General features: G+C 38.5%; 1 protein-coding gene across 2 annotated transcripts in view; it reads right to left on the reverse strand.

The window, feature by feature from the left end:
- Positions 1-18,938, reverse strand: part of thoc2 (THO complex 2) — a 107,399-nt gene that overhangs the window by 12,555 nt on the left and 75,906 nt on the right. The window contains exons 26-33 of one of the 2 annotated variants that reach the window (XM_077235636.1): positions 18,548-18,676; positions 17,394-17,525; positions 16,551-16,735; positions 13,783-13,970; positions 11,727-11,829; positions 9,706-10,082; positions 8,718-8,779; positions 7,420-7,455 (exon numbers count right to left, since the gene is read on the reverse strand). In XM_077235636.1, the coding sequence (XP_077091751.1) occupies positions 7,420-7,455; positions 8,718-8,779; positions 9,706-10,082; positions 11,727-11,829; positions 13,783-13,970; positions 16,551-16,735; positions 17,394-17,525; positions 18,548-18,676 (1,212 nt within the window). The remainder of the gene's footprint in view (positions 1-7,419; positions 7,456-8,717; positions 8,780-9,705; positions 10,083-11,726; positions 11,830-13,782; positions 13,971-16,550; positions 16,736-17,393; positions 17,526-18,547; positions 18,677-18,938) is intronic. The other variant, XM_077235637.1, reaches the window with a different exon arrangement.

Here is an 18,938-nt window from a genome sequence, read left to right on the forward strand (position 1 = left end):
GACAATGCGATGTCAGCTCGCAGTGCGCCCTCGTACATAAAGTAAAACAATGATTACAATATCATAATAGACAATACACATCGCACACCACTACACACATAAAGAATGAACTTACAATTGAACTGAAATTAACCAGCTTTCTTCTCCTCTCCTGCTGTTTCGCGTGCAGGAGACAGACGTAATGCTGGCGCGAATGTGATGCGAAATGTCACGTGAACGAGCAAATCCACAAAGAACGAATAATAAATAAAGTACGCTAATTAGATAGTTTTAATTTGGAAAACATTTAGATATGTCTAAGTCAAATTGCTATCGATATTTAAGACCTTTCATAAGTAAAAGTAAGACTTTTTATGGCCTTACATTTTTTAAATATAATTTAAGACTTTAAGACTTTTTAAGGACCCGCGGACACCCTGCAAAATGATCTACTTCATGTTATAAAAATAATCTTAAATGTAAACCAGACACTTCATCTGTGGTTTGCTGACCGGTGGAGGTTAAGAATAAACATGATGTAAAGAACTGTATCCTTAAGACAACAAAAGCTGCCAAACACATGACAGTAACTGAACCGCCCACATCATGTCTCGCTACGCGCAAGTCGTTCTCAAAATAGCTTTATTAAAAATAAATAAATATAAAACCGATAGCAAACTGAAGCCGATCATTAGCAGCACAAACATGTTCCAGCTGGAACTGAGGCATACAGAATAAAGTAACTTAAATAGATGATCAGTACAAACATTTCTTGAAAACAAGTCTTGCCAACAAAAATGAATAAAAATATTATTAATAATAAAGAAGTACTTTATATGAAGCGTGTGGTATAGGTCCATATACGAGCACAGAGGATGATTCTTCCTTTCATATGTAACAATAGTTGGTGGCGTGTGTTAGTGTTGTTTGGAAAATTGCCATGTCAGACTCTGCAAGCGATGTGAAGATGCTCTGCTGACAAGTGTGTGGGAGAGAAACACACCGGGTGTGTGTCCAGCCGGCGCTGAGAGCAGTCTGGAGCAGTTACTGCTGTTCTGTACAAGTTAACTCAACCCTCTCAGACTCCCAGAAGACCTCCTGAAGAAGAGGTGTCCGGATCCAGAAATCACCATTCACTAATCACACATGATGAACTTCAGCATCATCACACCAGTCTTCAGTGTCACATGACCCCTCACAATCACTCTAATGTGATGATTTGATCAATGTTGGAAACAGCAGTGCTGCTTAATATTTATGCTTTTGAAACCTGTGATACTTTTCTAGGATTCATTGATGAACAAAAGTTAAAAAGAACAGCATTTATTCAAAATCATTATTAAAAATCAGTTTTTATCAGTTTAATAACCTTGCTGAATGAAATGATTCATTTCTTAAAAAAAATAAATAAATACTGACCCCAAACTTTTGAACTGTAGTGTATATTGTTAAAAAAAGATATATTTTAAATAAAAGCTGTTCTTTTTTTAACTTATTCAAAGAATCCTGAAAAAAGTATCAACGGTTATACAAATATATTAAGCAGCACAACATGTTTCCAACATTGATAAATCATCATATTAGAGTAATTTCTGAAGGATCACGTGACACTGAAGACGCTGAAAATCCAGCTTTGATCACAGGAATAAATTATATTTTAAAGTATATTCAGATTGAAAACCATTATAGCATATTACAGAAATTGTAATAATATTTCACGATTGTTTTTCTGTATTTGTGATCAAATACAGCCTTGAGCAGAAGAGACCTTTCAAAAACACACACACACACACACACACACACACACATATACAATATATATATAAATCTCGACGATTACTTGACTTGAAACTGCGGTTGAAATCCTGACAAACGTCCAGCAACATTTACATCTTGTTTCTTTGTTCTATACGCATGTCTTGCAATTCAAGACAAAATATTTTATTAATTTTTTTGGCAGACTGATTAAAACTACTTCAATAAAATTGTATAAGTCAATAAAATACCGAGGATTGTATTACTTGTATTCCAACCCTACATGGAAGACACTTTCCCAACATCATAAATATACCTCCGCTCCAAACGGGTACGTCAGGAAATCTGGAGTGTGTTTCAACAACAGATTAATAACACAAACTCCCCGAGAAAGAACGACAGCAGAATTAATCACATGTATGAAAGCACTTCAACAACAGAATCTGAACTGACATCTGAATTACAAGAGCGAGAAACAACTGACTCCTGCAAGATAAAGAACAGATCCTGCAAACACAGCTATACTGAGAGAGAGAGTGAGAGAGAGAGATAGAGAAAGAGAGAGACAATGCGAGAGCGAGAGAAACAGAGCGAGAGAGATAGATAGAGAGAGAAAGAGAGAGCGAGAGCAAGAACAGGACAGACAGAGACAAGAGCGAGAGAGAAAGCAAGAGAGAGAGAGAGAGAGAGAGAGCGAGAGAGAGAGAGAGCGAGAGAGAGAGAGAGCGAGAGAAACAGAGCGAGAGAGATAGATAGAGAGAGAAAGAGAGAGCGAGAGCAAGAACAGGACAGACAGAGACAAGAGCGAGAGAGAGAGCAAGAGAGAGAGAGAGAGAGAGAGCGAGCGAGAGAGAGAGCAAGAGAGAGAGAGAGAGAGAGAGCGAGAGAGAGAGAGAGCGAGAGAGAGAGAGCAAGAGAAAGAACAGGACAGACAGAGACAGAGCGAGAGAGAGAGATAGAGAGAGAGAGAGAGAGCGAGAGAAACAGAGCGAGAGAGATAGATAGAGAGAGAAAGAGAGAGCGAGAGCAAGAACAGGACAGACAGAGACAAGAGCGAGAGAGAGAGCAAGAGAGAGAGAGAGAGAGAGAGAGCGAGAGAGAGAGAGAGCGAGAGAGAGAGAGCAAGAGAAAGAACAGGACAGACAGAGACAGAGCGAGAGAGAGAGCAAGAGCGAGAGAGCGAGAGAGAGAACAGGACAGACAGAGACAGAGCGAGAGAGAGAGATAGAGAGAGAGAGAGAGCGAGGGAGAGAGAGAGCGAGGGAGAGAGAGAGCGAGGGAGAGAGAGAGAGAGCGAGCGAGAGAGCAAGAGAAAGAACAGGACAGACAGAGACAGAGAGAGAGCGAGAGAGAGAGAGAGAGAGAGCGAGGGAGAGAGAGAGCGAGGGAGAGAGAGAGCGAGGGAGAGAGAGCGAGAGAGAGAGCGAGAGAAAGAACAGGACAGACAGAGACAGAGCGAGAGAGCGAGAAGGATGGAATAAAATAACAGGCTGCTCAAATTCAGCTGTATTGCTTTTTTCAGTTGGTGCCATCAGCATATTTTTTTCAAACATCCTTCAGTGACCAAACTGCAAAAACACTTATCTTCCCGTCAGCTGACAGGAGACGCTCAAAAAGAGACTCGAGAGGCGGAAAAGAAGCCCGGAGTCCAATCAGACCCGAGGACTGAGAGAGGAGCCCAGGAGAGCGGCACGGGAACAATGGCGGATACTGTGGGCTGAAATTACATTAGCAGAATATAAAATGTCCTGGCAGGAGAAGCCACGCATGTTTCAGGGACATTCCGCCATCTTTTGAAGGGAAAAGGGACTTTTTAAAGACCAATGTAACAGAAAATACCAGGAAGACCAAAAATTACACGCCTGGCATGTGGCGCAAAACGTGCTGTAATCTACAGGCGCATTCACAACATACACCGTGAAGAAAGTTGAGAACTATTAGGAGTATCTCAAAAGCTAGTGAGCTGCCTTCCTTCCCACACAACCTTTCTGGGCATCCTGAGGAGCGTCTGAAGGAGCGCTGCCTACATGAGACTGTTCTCGGGCATCACAGGCGGGTTCCAGACGCCCAAGCAACAGCTGCCTACCTAGAGCCTGGCATCCGCTGAATCTGCCGCATTCACACACAATTCTGGGTTTTCGATTTTTATTCCATTGTAATGCTTTAATTAAATTAATACTCAAATGTGCATTAATAATTACAGAATTTATTGGTTAACATTATTAACCATTTAATTAGGTCTATTTTTATTACCACAAAAAATTATCAGATTAATCGTCAAAATAACTTGACTACCAAAATAATCGTTAGTGACAGCCCTAAGCAAAGACCTAAGCTTTATAAATGACTTAAAAATAAAAAAAAATAATATATATATATATTTTTTTTAAATATTTTATAGCGGCTAAGTATGTGCTAGCTATTCACAATGCCAGAGACAGCTAATTCTCTGGAGTGACCCACTGTATTTATTTATTTATTAAGATAGATTATTTTTATTTATCTGTCTATTTACAATGCTACATATAACATGATCTATAAATGTATGTTTTATTTGTTTTATTATTTATATATAATATGTTGATGCTTTGGCAAGATTGTGTTACACAGTCATACTAATAAAGCTAATTTGAAATTGATATATATATATACACAAAATAATGAGGCAATAATATTTGGTTCAAATAAAGCAGCAATAGCAAGTAATCACATGGTTTCATAGAACAACACTGTTTATATTATGTATATTATGTATTTTAACAATCATCTCATGTACAAAATGCCTGCACAGGCGCCAGTGTCCTGTTGATTGTTGTTACATTTTACAGCAGATCAAAACCTTGTTTAATATCGGCCAAACAACACTTCATTCAAATATCCACTTACTCTTTAACCACTTCTTTATGATAGAAATGCTACAGCCAATGTCATTTTTTGAACAAGAATATGTGGACATCAAAACATGCAAACTCAGAGGGTGTTAACTTTTAAATTGAAATCGCATATTTAGAAACATATTGATGTATTCTCCTGTGTTGGTGTAGGTTTATAAGTGATTTGTTACGAATCTGGCGAAACGGCGCACATATAAGCAACACAAACTCACAGCATATGCAGAGATGGAGTTTGATACGCATGTAAATAAAGCATATACATATTTACCCGCTGGGCATATTATGCCTTTAAGAATTCGCAACAGCACTATGCTATGGTATGATTTTTAATGGTTTTAATATAATTGCACCTTAGAAAACTGTCTAAAAGTGCGGCTCATGGATTACTCGACACGGGTAAATTGCAATCGAGGATTTTATAAATTAGAGGACTAAAACTTAACGGAGGAATCGTGACAGCTCAACATTTAATAATTATTCCATAAACAGTGTTATATATTATGCATTTTATTTTTTCCAAAAAATCTATGTTCAGTTACATTTTTTTCTGGATTCCCTGTTTTATGATTTAATGCAAAAGTTATCAAAAACGGTCGTAATCGAATTAATGCATTAAAAACAAATCAAATTAATCTTTTATTAATTCCTAATACAGTTTATGAAATCATTTATTGGTAATTTCACTTCAGTACATTTTAGCGTACAATAGTACTTAGGGGTGTGACGAGATCTTGGGATATTAAAACGTAACTATATTTCTTGTAGGGCCAAGAGTTTCCGTTGCTTATGGCGTTCATCTGGGAACAGATTACTAGATTTGTAATAGGGGTTAAAGGGACCGTAGTTGATCTGTGATCGGACTAGGCCCACGGGTTTAATTGCAAAGTTTAACCATCATAGAGTAAAAGTTCATCAGTTTTGTTACGCCGATTTCAAACCATTCCAATGCAAGGAGATGAGAAAGAGGAATTGGTCATCAGCCGTTATCAGTGCGCGTTTCACAGAGCACAAACAAATCGATTCCTCTTTCCTATCTCCTTGCTCATGAACGGACACAAAATGTTAAAATGCCCGGCAAGTATTCTCGTAAACACAGTCGGTTATGTGCTAAGTGAATGTAAACAGTTGAGAAAGAAATCAGGTGTGTATCATTATACTGGATCTGTGCATTCCCTCTTAAAGTGACAGCAGCCTATAAATACTGTGCTCATCAAACTACAAAACAGCTTACCAAAGAATAAATATTAATCTATATTTTTTATATCAACATAAATTATACAGTAGACACTATATAGTTATTTTCAATTTTATGCGTAATTATGTTTCTGTACCTGAACACTTTTGTTAGACCTAAATTTGTAACTTTGTTAGTGTATTTATCTTTATGTTTTTCTTGTTGATCCAAAAAATGATCTGATTCATGACTCAAAAAAATTACCAAAGTTTTGTAATCTGTTGAATCACTAATTTGTAACCTAAATCATTTATAAACATACGTCAATACAGTAGAATACATCAAAATGTTTCTAAATATGCAAATTGCGATGTTAAAATATGAGTTTAAATCTTCGCTCTGAGTTTGCCTCCACATGTCCACATGTTCTTTTTCAAGAAATTACAGTGGCTGTAGCATTTATATTTTTCAAAATAATTACTCAAGTACCAAACAATCGTTAGTAAGAGCCTAGATTAGTTAAAATATTTCAAAATGCACCTGCTTTTTTTTGGAGTCGTTATTTTTAAATGTCTCTTTCTGCATTAATACATTAGCCCATGTCATGATTTGATTAAGTGTACAGCCCTACTTTTGCCAAATTCCGTGTTTATTCCGCATTATAGAGTATATTCATTTTATATAAATTGATTCTGCAATTGCATCCACATTTTCTGTATCGAGGAAATCATAGGGTCTTATTATTCTTATTTTTATGTTTTCCAAGAAATGCAGCCTACCTAGCCCACATTTGTGCGCATCTGGCCATCCTAGATAGATTTTGAGACAAATACTGCTTACCTAACATAATTTGGGTTATTTTTACAGCAAATACCACATACCTAGATGCAGGGTTTGAAATAAACTTTTTCACTCACCGGGCAATTTGGCTACTAAATGTTTAAGTTAAGTATTAAGTTTTGCTGGCCAAAAAAAGAAATTAATATATAAGCTGTTAATTTTGTCAATTTATTACATTTGGATTTCATTAATTAATTTCTTATTCAAACAAAATCCTGTCATCCAGCATCTCCTCCCATTCTCTTTCATCCTCATCACCAAAAATGTGTTTTCGGTGGACAGATCAGCACAGTACAAAGAACACAAAAAAAAGGTAGGATGTGGAAGAAAAATGTCTTTTCTGTTAACCAAATGCTTTTTGATCTTCACTATTGCTTCAATGTAAATGAACAAGCGTACCGTTATTTGTTGCGGAGTGACGTGTGTGTTCAAGTAAGTCAGATATGCGCAGTTTCTGTGCAACACACTGTATTTAACATGTCATGATGACTCACGAGTTGAGAATATGCGCTAAATCTGTGCAGGTTTGGCTAACACAAACTTCCCCAGCAAAGTGAGTAAACATAATAACTAACACGCCAAATTGGCTAGTGATTTGACAGCGTTACCCGCCACAATTGATTCCTACACGCATTTGGCGGGTGTTAATTTCAAACCTTGCCTAGATGCCAATATTGGGCATACGATGCATATATAATGATAGATTGAGTGGTCTGGGTAGGCAGTTTACTAGGTGTGGAGACACATTCAGAGTAGAGGGTTGAAAAAGGTCCAAACCTTTGAAGCAGAGTCCTTGAGGTCGTTGAGATTGTCCTGTAGGAATGAATGGAGATGACAGATGAGCTGGAGAGGATGGCACACAGCAGCAGAAAGGGTGGGAGAGGCTGGCCGTCACTCAACACATCCCCATAAAGACCTTCAAAGACTACAACTTTCACATGGTTAGAGATGAAGAGACTGGACTATGGGAGCCTAACGCTAGTCTACACTCTCTCAACCTACATGTGATTGGAGAACGGCACTGCATCAACTGAGCATTAACTCGTATCTTTGGCCTAAAATAGAGAATACATTCTGAAAACTAACTATGGGAGTTCATGAAGATGATTAAACAAGCTAAACTCATCTAGGATTCATAAATAAAGGGAATAGAAGGAGGTCATGTACACTTTGGTATGAGGCATCGCTCATAGAAATTGCAACAAGATTCCTGGTCGCGGACAGACAGATCCCTCTGGGAAGGCCATGCCCACACTTTTTTCTAGGTTGCCTTTCTCTAGTTGCTGGTGACGCGCCATTCTGTGGATGTTGAAGGAGTCGTCCGCTGGTCACTCTTGCTGAAAACACTTCCATGGCAGAGAGCGAATCAGGCACGGGGAAAAAAAAGCAGGATGAATAAAAAATAAAAAAAGCAAGCAGTGGTGAAGGTGAGCATATTCTTGTTGGAGATCCCGGATGTGTGACGCAGAAAAACAAGGAAAACATTCCAGCTCCTCCGGGAGTCGCAGGCGTGAAGGGCGTGTGTGACTTGATCAGGATTTCTTCCAGTGGAAACATTCTCTCATCTCCATGTTTAGTTTAAAAAAAATAAAAAAGACTTATCTGTATTTATATTTCTTACGTTTTGCTTTCTCAGCAAGTAATATGCAATGATTTGGGAAAAAAATATTCTCAAAAAGAGGGTGATTTACAAAAATAAATATTTATATTTACAATCTTAAAAAAAAAAAAAAAAAAAGTGCGGTATACGATAAGGAACAACTTGTGAGGCACTTGGGAAGATTTTCATTAGCAAGTAAAAGTGAGAAAAATACGGGGCATGTGCTAGAATTTAAGATGTTGGCAAGTCCTTGGAATTTTATCATAAAAATGTGACATCTACTGAAAAATATTACCCCCCAAAAAATAGTCCATAGGATGCAAAATCCCCCCCCACTGCTCTCCTACACCGGCTGGGCTCCAGAGGCCTTCTCTCAAACTCCAGTGGGTGACGAGGAAGGTTTGGAAAACACGTGATCTCCGACAGGTAGGGACAACAGGAAAGAAGTGCACAGCTCTCCTCAGGCCATACTAACCTTAACTGCAGAGGAGTGCGACGGTGACGAGTGAGTGTCAAGCTTTCGTCTTTTTTGCTCTGCTGAGAGAGGAAATTCAAGGTTCAGTATCTAGACACGTGTTTCTGCTTTATACAGTATATTGTGTTTTGCTAAGGGTGAATATAGCATCCACTAACAGTTGAAACTAAATCCAATAAAAAAATATTCTTTGCCCTGAACTTTTAATTCGATCATTAACACTAAAATAAGGTCCAAACAGAGTCACACAGAAGCGTAATAAACCATATTAGGGGCTTCCGCACCAGAGAGAAACCTTTTCATAGTTCCTAGAACTGTTGGCGGAAGTACCCGGATGTTGGCGCGTTCCCACCGCAGGAACTAGGAACGTTTTTAGTTCTAGGAACTCCTTTTAGAGGAAATAATTTACTCCTGCTTCAGAGTCGGTCTAAACCAGCGCTATAGGAACTATCCGTGACATCAGTGACGCTGATTGGCCGAACACACGTGAAACACCCGCCATTTTTAACAAAAAAGCTGTTTAAACACACAGATTATATCCTTCATATTTACTCCAGAAACTAACTCTACGAACATGGAAAACAGTGATAGATGGGCATCTTAACCACAACGCTGAGGAGAAAATCCAACGTGACTTTTGATTATGTATTTCTGCTCAGCAATACTGGACATCAAACACATGGCAAACGGTAAAACATTTTCATATACTGTCTACTTTCTATGTATAACAGTTCTATCTAATAACGTATTAGACAGATCGTAAACTAACGAAGACGGAGAATGCTAGCGCTGTGTGTAAATGTCCGCCGCACCATCAAAATAAGTCACAACAACAAGCGCGTCTCACATCACTCCAGAGTTCCTGAACGCAACCAGGAAAACGTTCCTAAGGGAACCATTAGTTCTCGGGTAACAACCCTGGTGGCTAGTTCCTGGCACTACCCGGTGCGAAAGCCCCCTCTTTAAGAAGAAGTCGGAGTTGTCTTACCCCGTTCAGACTCGACTCCCTCGGATCTGGGCACGAGGGACTTCAGGCTCCCGGCCCCAGCGCTCTTCTCCAGCTTGCTGCTTTCCTTTGTCTTGCTGTCGCTGGACACGTCGCGTTCCTTGGGCCACTCTTTTTCAGCAGATTTCCCGTCGATCTTGCTCTTCTCTTCCTTCTTGTCCTCCTTCCTCTTCTCCTTCTCGGCCTTGGGCGTCTTCTCCTTGCTGTCGATGGGCTTCTCCTCCTTGGATCTTTCCTCCTTCTGTTTGTCCTTCCCTCCTGCCTTGGCCTCTGGAGTGCTTCCTGGGTTCTTTTCTTTCTTATCCTTTTTCTCCTTAGTGGTCTTCTCTTTATCTTCCTTCTCTTTGCTCCCTTTAGTGCTGTGGAGAGATCAGGGATCAACTGAAGTATTCTGAAATGTTTTATTTACATTTTTTTAAGCTTTGAAACCATTAAAAATGTAGGCATTTAATGGTTTTTATTAAGAAATGGCACATACATCAAAGAACCCCATACTGTTGAAAAGATTCAAAAAGAGTTGGGGATTGACACAATGGATTGACACAGCTGGTAAAATGTTACATAACATTTAAGATCTAATAATAAAACTGGTCTCCCACTGGTCTCCCTTGACTTTTTTTAAAGCAACGAAGGCTTAAAGTCGAGGCATACAGCTTATGTTGTTTTGGGAAAGAGTGATGTTAGATAAAATCTTATCTAATATAAAATTAATGAAGAGAAAAGTAGCTAGTTATGGAACAGAAAAACATCTGGATACAAGCCCTCGCAAAATGATTTTGGCTTTGAATGCATTACAATTTTTGGCACATATTAAATTACAATAGTAAAGAGTAAGCTTATTTTATGTTGTAATTGTATTTAATTTATTTCTAATTAATTGTAATATTTAGATGCGTCTCTCTTTAGTTATGAGAAAGAATCATATTCATCCACACAGTCACGCAGAGTCAAAGCACAACCAATGCAAAATGCATGAAGTTACATAGCATATCTACTTAACTACAAACCAACATCCGGCCTCAAATTTGTTTTTGTTTTTTATGTATGTTGTGTTTTCTAGAACACAATAATCATACAAATAAGGTTAACTAGTATTTAGACGTTTCACGTTTAAATTTTGATGCATGTTGCAAACATTGAAAATCTATAGATATAGATTATTATATCAGTTTGACCTCCTGAGGTTGACTAGCAGATTCTTTAAGATGAATCACCTTATTTCACTGCCTATTTGGTAAATAGAAGAGACCATTTTGAATTCCTAGAAATTAAGGCCTGTTATGTTCCCTAATTGCAGATACACAAACCACTATAACTAGCCGAAGTGAAACTAGTCTGCACACATGCAAAAATAAGATGAAAAGGAAAAAAAAAAAGTGTAAACACAATGTCTGAAAGCTAAAATTACGCTAACCATGTTTTCTAAAAGCCCCTGAGCTTTGAATTCTCTTGACTTTATAGTTCATTACGTAAACAGAGCACATCGTGACCCCTCGGCCTTCTCATCACAGGTGAATCGCATATCCCTGACTGTGCCACCTTCCCTGACCCCAACCAAACCTGGTTAAAACACTCATAAACCCATTACAATCTCATTTCATTCACACAATTCCTGAATGGAAATTAATGGACACCTTTCTTCCCCAGTCTCCCAGCGACTCCCATTGAAGCATTTCTATCGAAATGATGTTTTACACCACCAATTTGATGGGCCATCGTGCAATTGTGTGTTGTAACAGCCATGCCTTTCAGTGATGGTTCCTTTCAAGACATTTCTCTCTGCAATTGCTCAGTTTAATAGAATTGTAAGAGGATTCTTGCCTGGAACACTGTTCAATTTGATTACACAGTTCATAAGGAAGGTAGACTTTGATAAAGGATTGATTTATTTGGCGAGTAGTTTGAAATAATAAGCCCCTGCTAAACTTTCTCACCCCAGGGCTTTAACTTTTAATGAGATTATGTAAGAGATGAGAGCAGTACATCATCCTCGGGTTCGGTACCTGTTTGGCGTGCTGTTTCCGTTGCTGCTGCTCACTTTATTGGCTGCGGTGCTGTTTTTGCTGGCAGTTTTCTGAGCCGCCTGAGATTTGTCCTTGGATTTATCTGCAAAAACACCAAGCCGACAGGCACGTCACACAAGGGCAGACCTCATTATTTGGTCCATTCCTACCAAACGTGACAGACTAATTGACAGAAAAAAGACAAATTGAGCCAGTGCTCCTCCGTTTGGTGAAGTAGTTCTGGAATTTGCTCTTGATTTAAATACACACTGCTATAAACACTGGTGATGCTGGGAAACTGCAAGCATCCTATGTGTGCCTTTGAAATCTCATTAAAAGTGAATGAAACACAGATTGTGCTTCGCAGAAAGTAAATTATTTAAACATCTGAAAATGTCCTTTGAGATTTAAGAGAAAAAAGGTCAAAGAAAGAGTGGAAAGAATGGTCATTTAACAGCAGCGTACCATGCTAATACATTTTACTCCAAAAGAGGGGATTTTTAGATTTTAAACAGCAGCTGTTAGCAATATGTGCACATTTCATTCACACTGAGTGCTAGTAAATTATGCTCAAAGCAATTAATATCACAGCTACTAATGGGAGGTAGAATTTAAGTGATGATGGGGGATTTCTACCGTAATCATGCAATGGACAGAGCCAGTTACTCCAGCTAAAATGCAGAAACACCAAGTTTCATAATACAGGTGCTGTTACTTGAGTTGTATTTGGTTTTTAGTTTAGTCGGACTCCGTTTTAGTGCCAAACATAGTGGTTTCCACAAAATTGTTTTTTAAAAGGTTGTCACACTGCTTCCAGCAAATCCAGGCATGACTTAGACATTTCCTAAAAGTGGATGTACACTACTAGAGCTGCACGATTAATCGTTTAAAAGACTGGTCTCAATTCAAACAACTACGTGATCTTATTCCTAAATGACAACGATTTGTCTGTATATTAAACCGTTGACCACTACGATCACAGCGAACATTCAGTGTTGCTAAATAGCTTCAAACAATAAGAAACCGTGTTGAGCTATATAAAAATTTGTTTTTTGTCTGTTAAGGTAACCAAACAGTTGTTCCCTTGTCTAAGAAAATACATAAAATATAAAAGCAACTTTGTCATCACCTTTGATCACCAAAATTACATATTTAGAAGTTTTTTTTTTCATAGAAGAAAAAACAATCTTGCCTTAAAATAGTTTGAAAGTAACTCTACACCCTTGCCTCATTTAGTATACGATAATCTATGAATATGCAAATTGTGTTAATCTGATTGGTTACAAGGTAGTTTGTGACGTCAGAAACACCAGTGATTTTAAACCGTGTTTTTGAGACTGTCTTTGGTTCACTGCAGTTTTAAGTAGAAAATACTCAGCAATGGTGTTGACTTATGAATTTGCACGTTTTTTGTCTTAAAGCATATTAAAAACACCACATAGACATATAAACAACATTAAAAACTGGATTTTCACCATAGGGGGACTTACATTTTTTGCAACCAGCTCTTGTTTTTTTATCTTCAAAACAACTTAATCTCCAAGTTCAAGCATCTTCTTGGTCTAATTTCTAACCCCCCCCATTTAATTTGTAACCCCTCACATCGTCACTGATATTATGATGAAATCAAAAACCATTAGATTCAAAAGCAACATGGGTTTTTGTACCCCGTTAACATATTTGGGGCAATACGATGTTACAAGTAGCCTCTCTACAGCCGTGGCGTGGGGTTGGACAGAATCTGTTTCTGAAAAGCCTGAAGTCATACGACCTGCACTGCTGTTGTGATCAATCCTCGTGGCGTGCTTGTTTCTGTGTTAATGGGTCTGTGGGAGGCGTTTCTGTTCTAATATCCTCGGCAGTTTTACCCCAATTCACACAGTAATTGCAATTAACTCCCTCAGGATGGCAATTCCCACAGCGAGTGTTGTACGCCATGGCAACGCGTTTCATTTTAAATGAGTGTCAAGACGTTCTCAATAAATGGACAAACAAGCCCAGATGCTACCAAATCAGGTCCTCATTCAAAATCTCGGAAATGATCAAGTCAAGTCACCTGAGTCGTCGACGGCCCCCTCCTCGGCTTTGCCAGCGCTGGCAGCCGCAGTGTTCGCAGGTTTGCCCGTGTTGCCCGGTCCGTTCTGCAGAGTGCCAGGTGTGGCGCTGCGCACTGGTTGCTCCTTATGGTGGAACTCATTTTCAGGCACCATGTGCACTTTCCTGCCTTTCAACTGGCCAGAGTAGCTGCAAGTCACACACACGGTTACAATCATGGCAGATGGCGATACGAAGTGTAATGCTTACAACAAAATCACTCAGAAATGAATGGAATCGAAAAGAAATCCTCAAGAGGGGTTGTGTTAATTGAGACCAGGTTTCAAAACAATATTAACGCGACTAGATTGGTGTATTTTCGAGAGGCTTTACACAAGGTTTGATTCCCTCCTTTCATTTCTTGTTGATTCCTTCCTCGTGTGTACAGAGAAACACAAAGAACAGGGCCCACGTCTGCCCAATAAGCGGAGGTGTGCTGAGAAATCCCACTGGTGGCATGAGCGCAAGACAATTACGTCAACTGATATTACGACTTCTGCAATGGAAGATATGCCAATTAAAAACAAATAAGTTCCTTGTTATGATGGGACATCTAATCAATTTGCAAATAGATTTTCTGTAAACCAGGTGAGCTGCGCGAACTAAACGACAACACTTTAATGCAATATACACTTCGGTTTAAAAGTTTGAAATCATTAAGATTTGTTTTTGACAACATTCAATAGCATAAGTCGCTTCTGCTCACCAAGGCTGCATTTATTTGATCAAAAATACAGTAAAATCTGCAGTACTGTAAAATATTATTACGATTTAAAATAACTGATTTTTATTGTAATGTATTTTAAACTAATGTATTCCTGTGATCAAAGCTGAATTTTCAGCACCATTACTCCAGTCTTCAGTGTCACATGATCCTTCAGAAATCATTTTTGCGACTCATGAATTTCTAAAAACATTTCTAATTATCAATGTTGAAAACAGTTATGCTGATTAATATTTTTGTGCAAACCATGAATTTCTTTTTTTTTTTCAGTATTCTTTGATGAATATAAAGTAAACAAAGCATTTATTTTAAATAGTAATCTTTTGTAACATTATAAATGCATTTACTGTCACTTTTGATCAATTTTAAGCACTCTTGTGAAAAAAAAATATTTCTTACTGAATCTGACTGATCCCAAATTTTGAATGGTAGTGTATGTGTGCAACATTATGAGATGGCAGAAACATCACCCCACTTTCGAAAACATCTTGTAATAAGCTCATTTAAAGATGGCGGATGGGAAAAGTGGACTACAAATATACTTCATTCAACACTAAAATATCAACAAAAAGTTAATACAATAGATTATGTGTGAACTTTGTTTCTTGCCATTAGCTATTGGAATCATACGAGTTGATTCTCCCATGCGAGTCGTGCAGAAATTCTACTTTAGGATGTTGTCTAAGAGATGTTTTTTAGGCATTTTAGGCAGCGTCATTCGTGAGAACAGCAGTTGCTCTTGCGAATCACTGAGGCATGATCAAGTCCTCGTCACTAATTCAAGCTCCAGTGGAGCAAAACAGCCCATTACAGTTGATAATTGAAAAGATTGTCTTCTCATGACACCGAAAGCCTTCCGGTTGGAAAACTCTGATAGTCTTCATTGAGCACCAATGAAGAGGCTTTTTAAGAGGCCAAACTTTCTCTTCCCATTCTGGTTGGATTGATGGCACTGATTTATGAGCCTTCGCACCTCGCCCTCAACAAACCTCAATGCTTTTCATGTGCCTGTGATGACCAGCCACTCTGGACACATTTAATCAATCCCACTGCGGAGCGTATGCTAAAAGCGGCAGAAAAGAGCAAAGAATAAATCTGCCTTAATGTGGATAACCTCTGCCAAGAGAGACGCCCGGTGACTCCCTGCTGATAGTTCAGGAACAGCTGATGGTTGGAGTAGGGGGATTTCCCTCATTAATGATTTATTTCTGCAATTAACAGTAATGTTTAAGCCTACCTGCACTTGCACATTGTAAGAATGAGTGAATTTTATTTGTTCACAGCATCCCCAGCGGTACATTTAGGAAGACCAGCTCAAGGCTATGAGTAAATGTATGGAGAAACAGTAACCAGAATGTCATAGCAAATGCACATTATTATATGCGTCAAAGACTTGCGTAAAGAGATATATTTTCACCTGAGACTTCATTAAGGTTTTTCTCGAGAATTGGGATGAATATATAAAAATAAAAAAAATGACCTTTGTAGGGATTGGACTGAAAGTGCATTTTGCAATATGGCGAGGAAAAAAATAATAAAAATGGCGGGTCGTGATCGATCCTCCTAGCCAAATTTGATGATGTCACAAGCAAATGATTTCGTAAATCATAATGCAAATAACTTTTGATTATGATCAACTGTCAGAAATGTATGATTGCATGATCAGTGTATGATTGAAAATTCAAATTGGCAGAGAATTTATAAACGCGTCACTGAATCATTCAGTTTGGTTCAAACCTCAACTTAATTGTGACAACTTTTTGTCTAGGGGTCGCCATAATCGTGAAGAAATTGCATTATACGCAGAATCCCAGTAGATATAATAGATCCTGCACACCTTCTGAAAGGAAGCCACTGGTCATCTCCAATAGCTTAAAACTAAGCAAATGCAATTGAAACTTGGACAACTGTGAACTACCACCAGTTAGACTCCTGAAAGTGAAAGAGAACCAGTGTGGTGAAAGCACTTCATAATGCTGAGGCCAGCCGGCTCTCGGCTCAGTTACCCCATGGCCAACGCATAGAGATCGGGCCTCTTCTCTTTCTCCTCCTGGCAGATCTTGTGAACGCGGCACTCCAGAGCCTGGCCAAGGTTCAGCACCTTGGGGTACCAGGGCAGGATCTTGGTGAGCACGATCAGGATGTTGCGGATGTGTGTGTACTCGCCCGTCTCGAGGCAGTGAACAGACGCCTGAGGGAAGAACCAGAGCTTTTCTATACACTCCATAACAAAAAACACACTTAGACAAAACAGAAAGCCTGATATAAATCCTCTGTAATGCAATGCACGTTCGAAATTAGAACGGCAAAGTTTTTGTTTAGTTATGCACGTGCATTTTTCATATGACTCAATACATCATGGCACAACACAAACCACGAGGCCATGGCTATCAAACATTATCCTTTGAAAAATAAATGAAAAATCCTTAAAGCCTTGAACAGGATTTTAGTTCAGTAGTTGCATTAAACAATTCTGCCTGTTTAGCAGAATTACGAGGAAAGTATTCATAAATAAATTCATTGATTAATAAAATATATGGTAACACTTCACAATAAGGTTCATTAGTTAATCATTTACTAATATGAACTAACAATGAGCAATACATGTGTTACTGTATTTATTAATCTTTTATAATGTTAAGTTAACAAAAATACAGCTGTTCATTGTTTGTTCATGTTAGTTCACAGTGCATTAACTAATGTTAACAATACAATATTTTTAGTTCATGTTAACTAAAGTAGTTAACTAATTAACCTTATTGTAAAGTGTTAACACATATATAACTTTAAAATCACACAGCTCTATAAAATATCACACATTTTTGTAGTCTGAGGAGAGCAACACTAACTTTAGTCAACTTGTAATGCCATTTGTGGACAACATGTCGGAAATTCTCATAGTCCAGCTGATCTGCTTTATTCCCTCCGTCGAAACCACTGGCTCGGAAAATGGTCAGGAACCCTGGGTAATTACCACATTCCTAGAGAAGGAACCGGAAACAAATAAGACAAAACAACCAAATAATACCAAAGGTTTCTGACAGGCACCCTAAAACCTCAAAACATGTGGGGAGAGAAACTTTTAGCTGGAATAAGTATGTAAATGTGAAATGGAAGATAACTGAACTCTAAAGACCAGTTCTGCTCCAGACAATTACTTAAAGGGATAGTTCACCCAAAAATGAAAATTCTGTCAGTATTTACTAGTATTTACATGTTGTTCAACCCCATAAGACCTTCTGCATGTTCGTAACACGAATTAAGATATTTTGTATTAAATCTGAGAGCTGGATCACTCCTCATAGGCTTCTTCAGGGATTGCAACTTGCCAGCCCCCGAAAACTTATTAAAGTCATCGTTAAAATAGTCCAAGTGACTACTGTGACTCAATCTTAAGTTTATCAAATGACGAGAATACTTTTTGTGTGCAAAAACAAACAAAAATAACGACTTTATTTCAACTATTCATTTCCCTCTCTGTGGGCCTCGAGTCTGTTCACTAGTGTAACAATAGTGAGCCTACGTTCTGACGTACAACCCAGAAGCGCTGCGTTGTTACACTACGTAACTCACTCGGAGGTGACACGTTATTTTTCTGGGGGGTTTTGCGCACATAAAAGGTATTCTCGTCGCTTGATAAACTTAAGATTGAGCCACTGTAGTCACTTGGACTATTTTAACTGTCTTGAATAACTTTTCGGGGAACAAGTGTCAATCCCTGAAGAAGCCTATGGAGGAGTGATCCAGCTCTCAGATTCCATCAAAAATATCTTAATTCGTGTTCCGAAGATGAACGAAGGTCTTACGGGGTTGAACAACATGAGGGAGAGTAAATACTGACAGAATTTTCATTTTTGGGTGAACTATCTCTTCAAACACTCAGATCCTTTAAGGAAGGGACACACTGACAACTCATTTTCACAGATGAGGACATGGACACAGGACACACTAGAGACAGCAGAACGAGTCTAAACTGATGGTCAGTTGTGAAAGCACACCACACCTTCTCATAGACGGCTCTGTCGCTGTGCCATCGAGTCACAGTCTCCAGCATACAGCAGAGGAAGCGGCCGTAGCGGCGGGACTCATTCTCCGTGCAGCTCGCCACCGTGTAGATGATGTCTGAGAACACCTGGATGAGGACAGAGGCTGTGTGAGAACTACTGACGACATTAACCACATTAGGTCATTTCTACATATTTGCATTTGTAAAGACACTCTGTGAATGCATTGAGGATTTTATGTAAACTGAAATATACTACTGTATATGTTTGTATGAAGGATCAAAATAAATATACAATAACAAATAAAAAAATAAAAACACAGATCCATGATTCTCTAATGAACAACATGGAAATACATCAAACACTGATAAAAGTACATTAACAAACAGA

The sequence above is a fragment of the Siphateles boraxobius genome, unplaced genomic scaffold, assembly GCF_051911475.1.
Source record: "Siphateles boraxobius isolate OS27281-9 unplaced genomic scaffold, OSU_SipBor_1 2, whole genome shotgun sequence".
Lineage (NCBI taxonomy): Eukaryota > Metazoa > Chordata > Actinopteri > Cypriniformes > Leuciscidae > Siphateles > Siphateles boraxobius.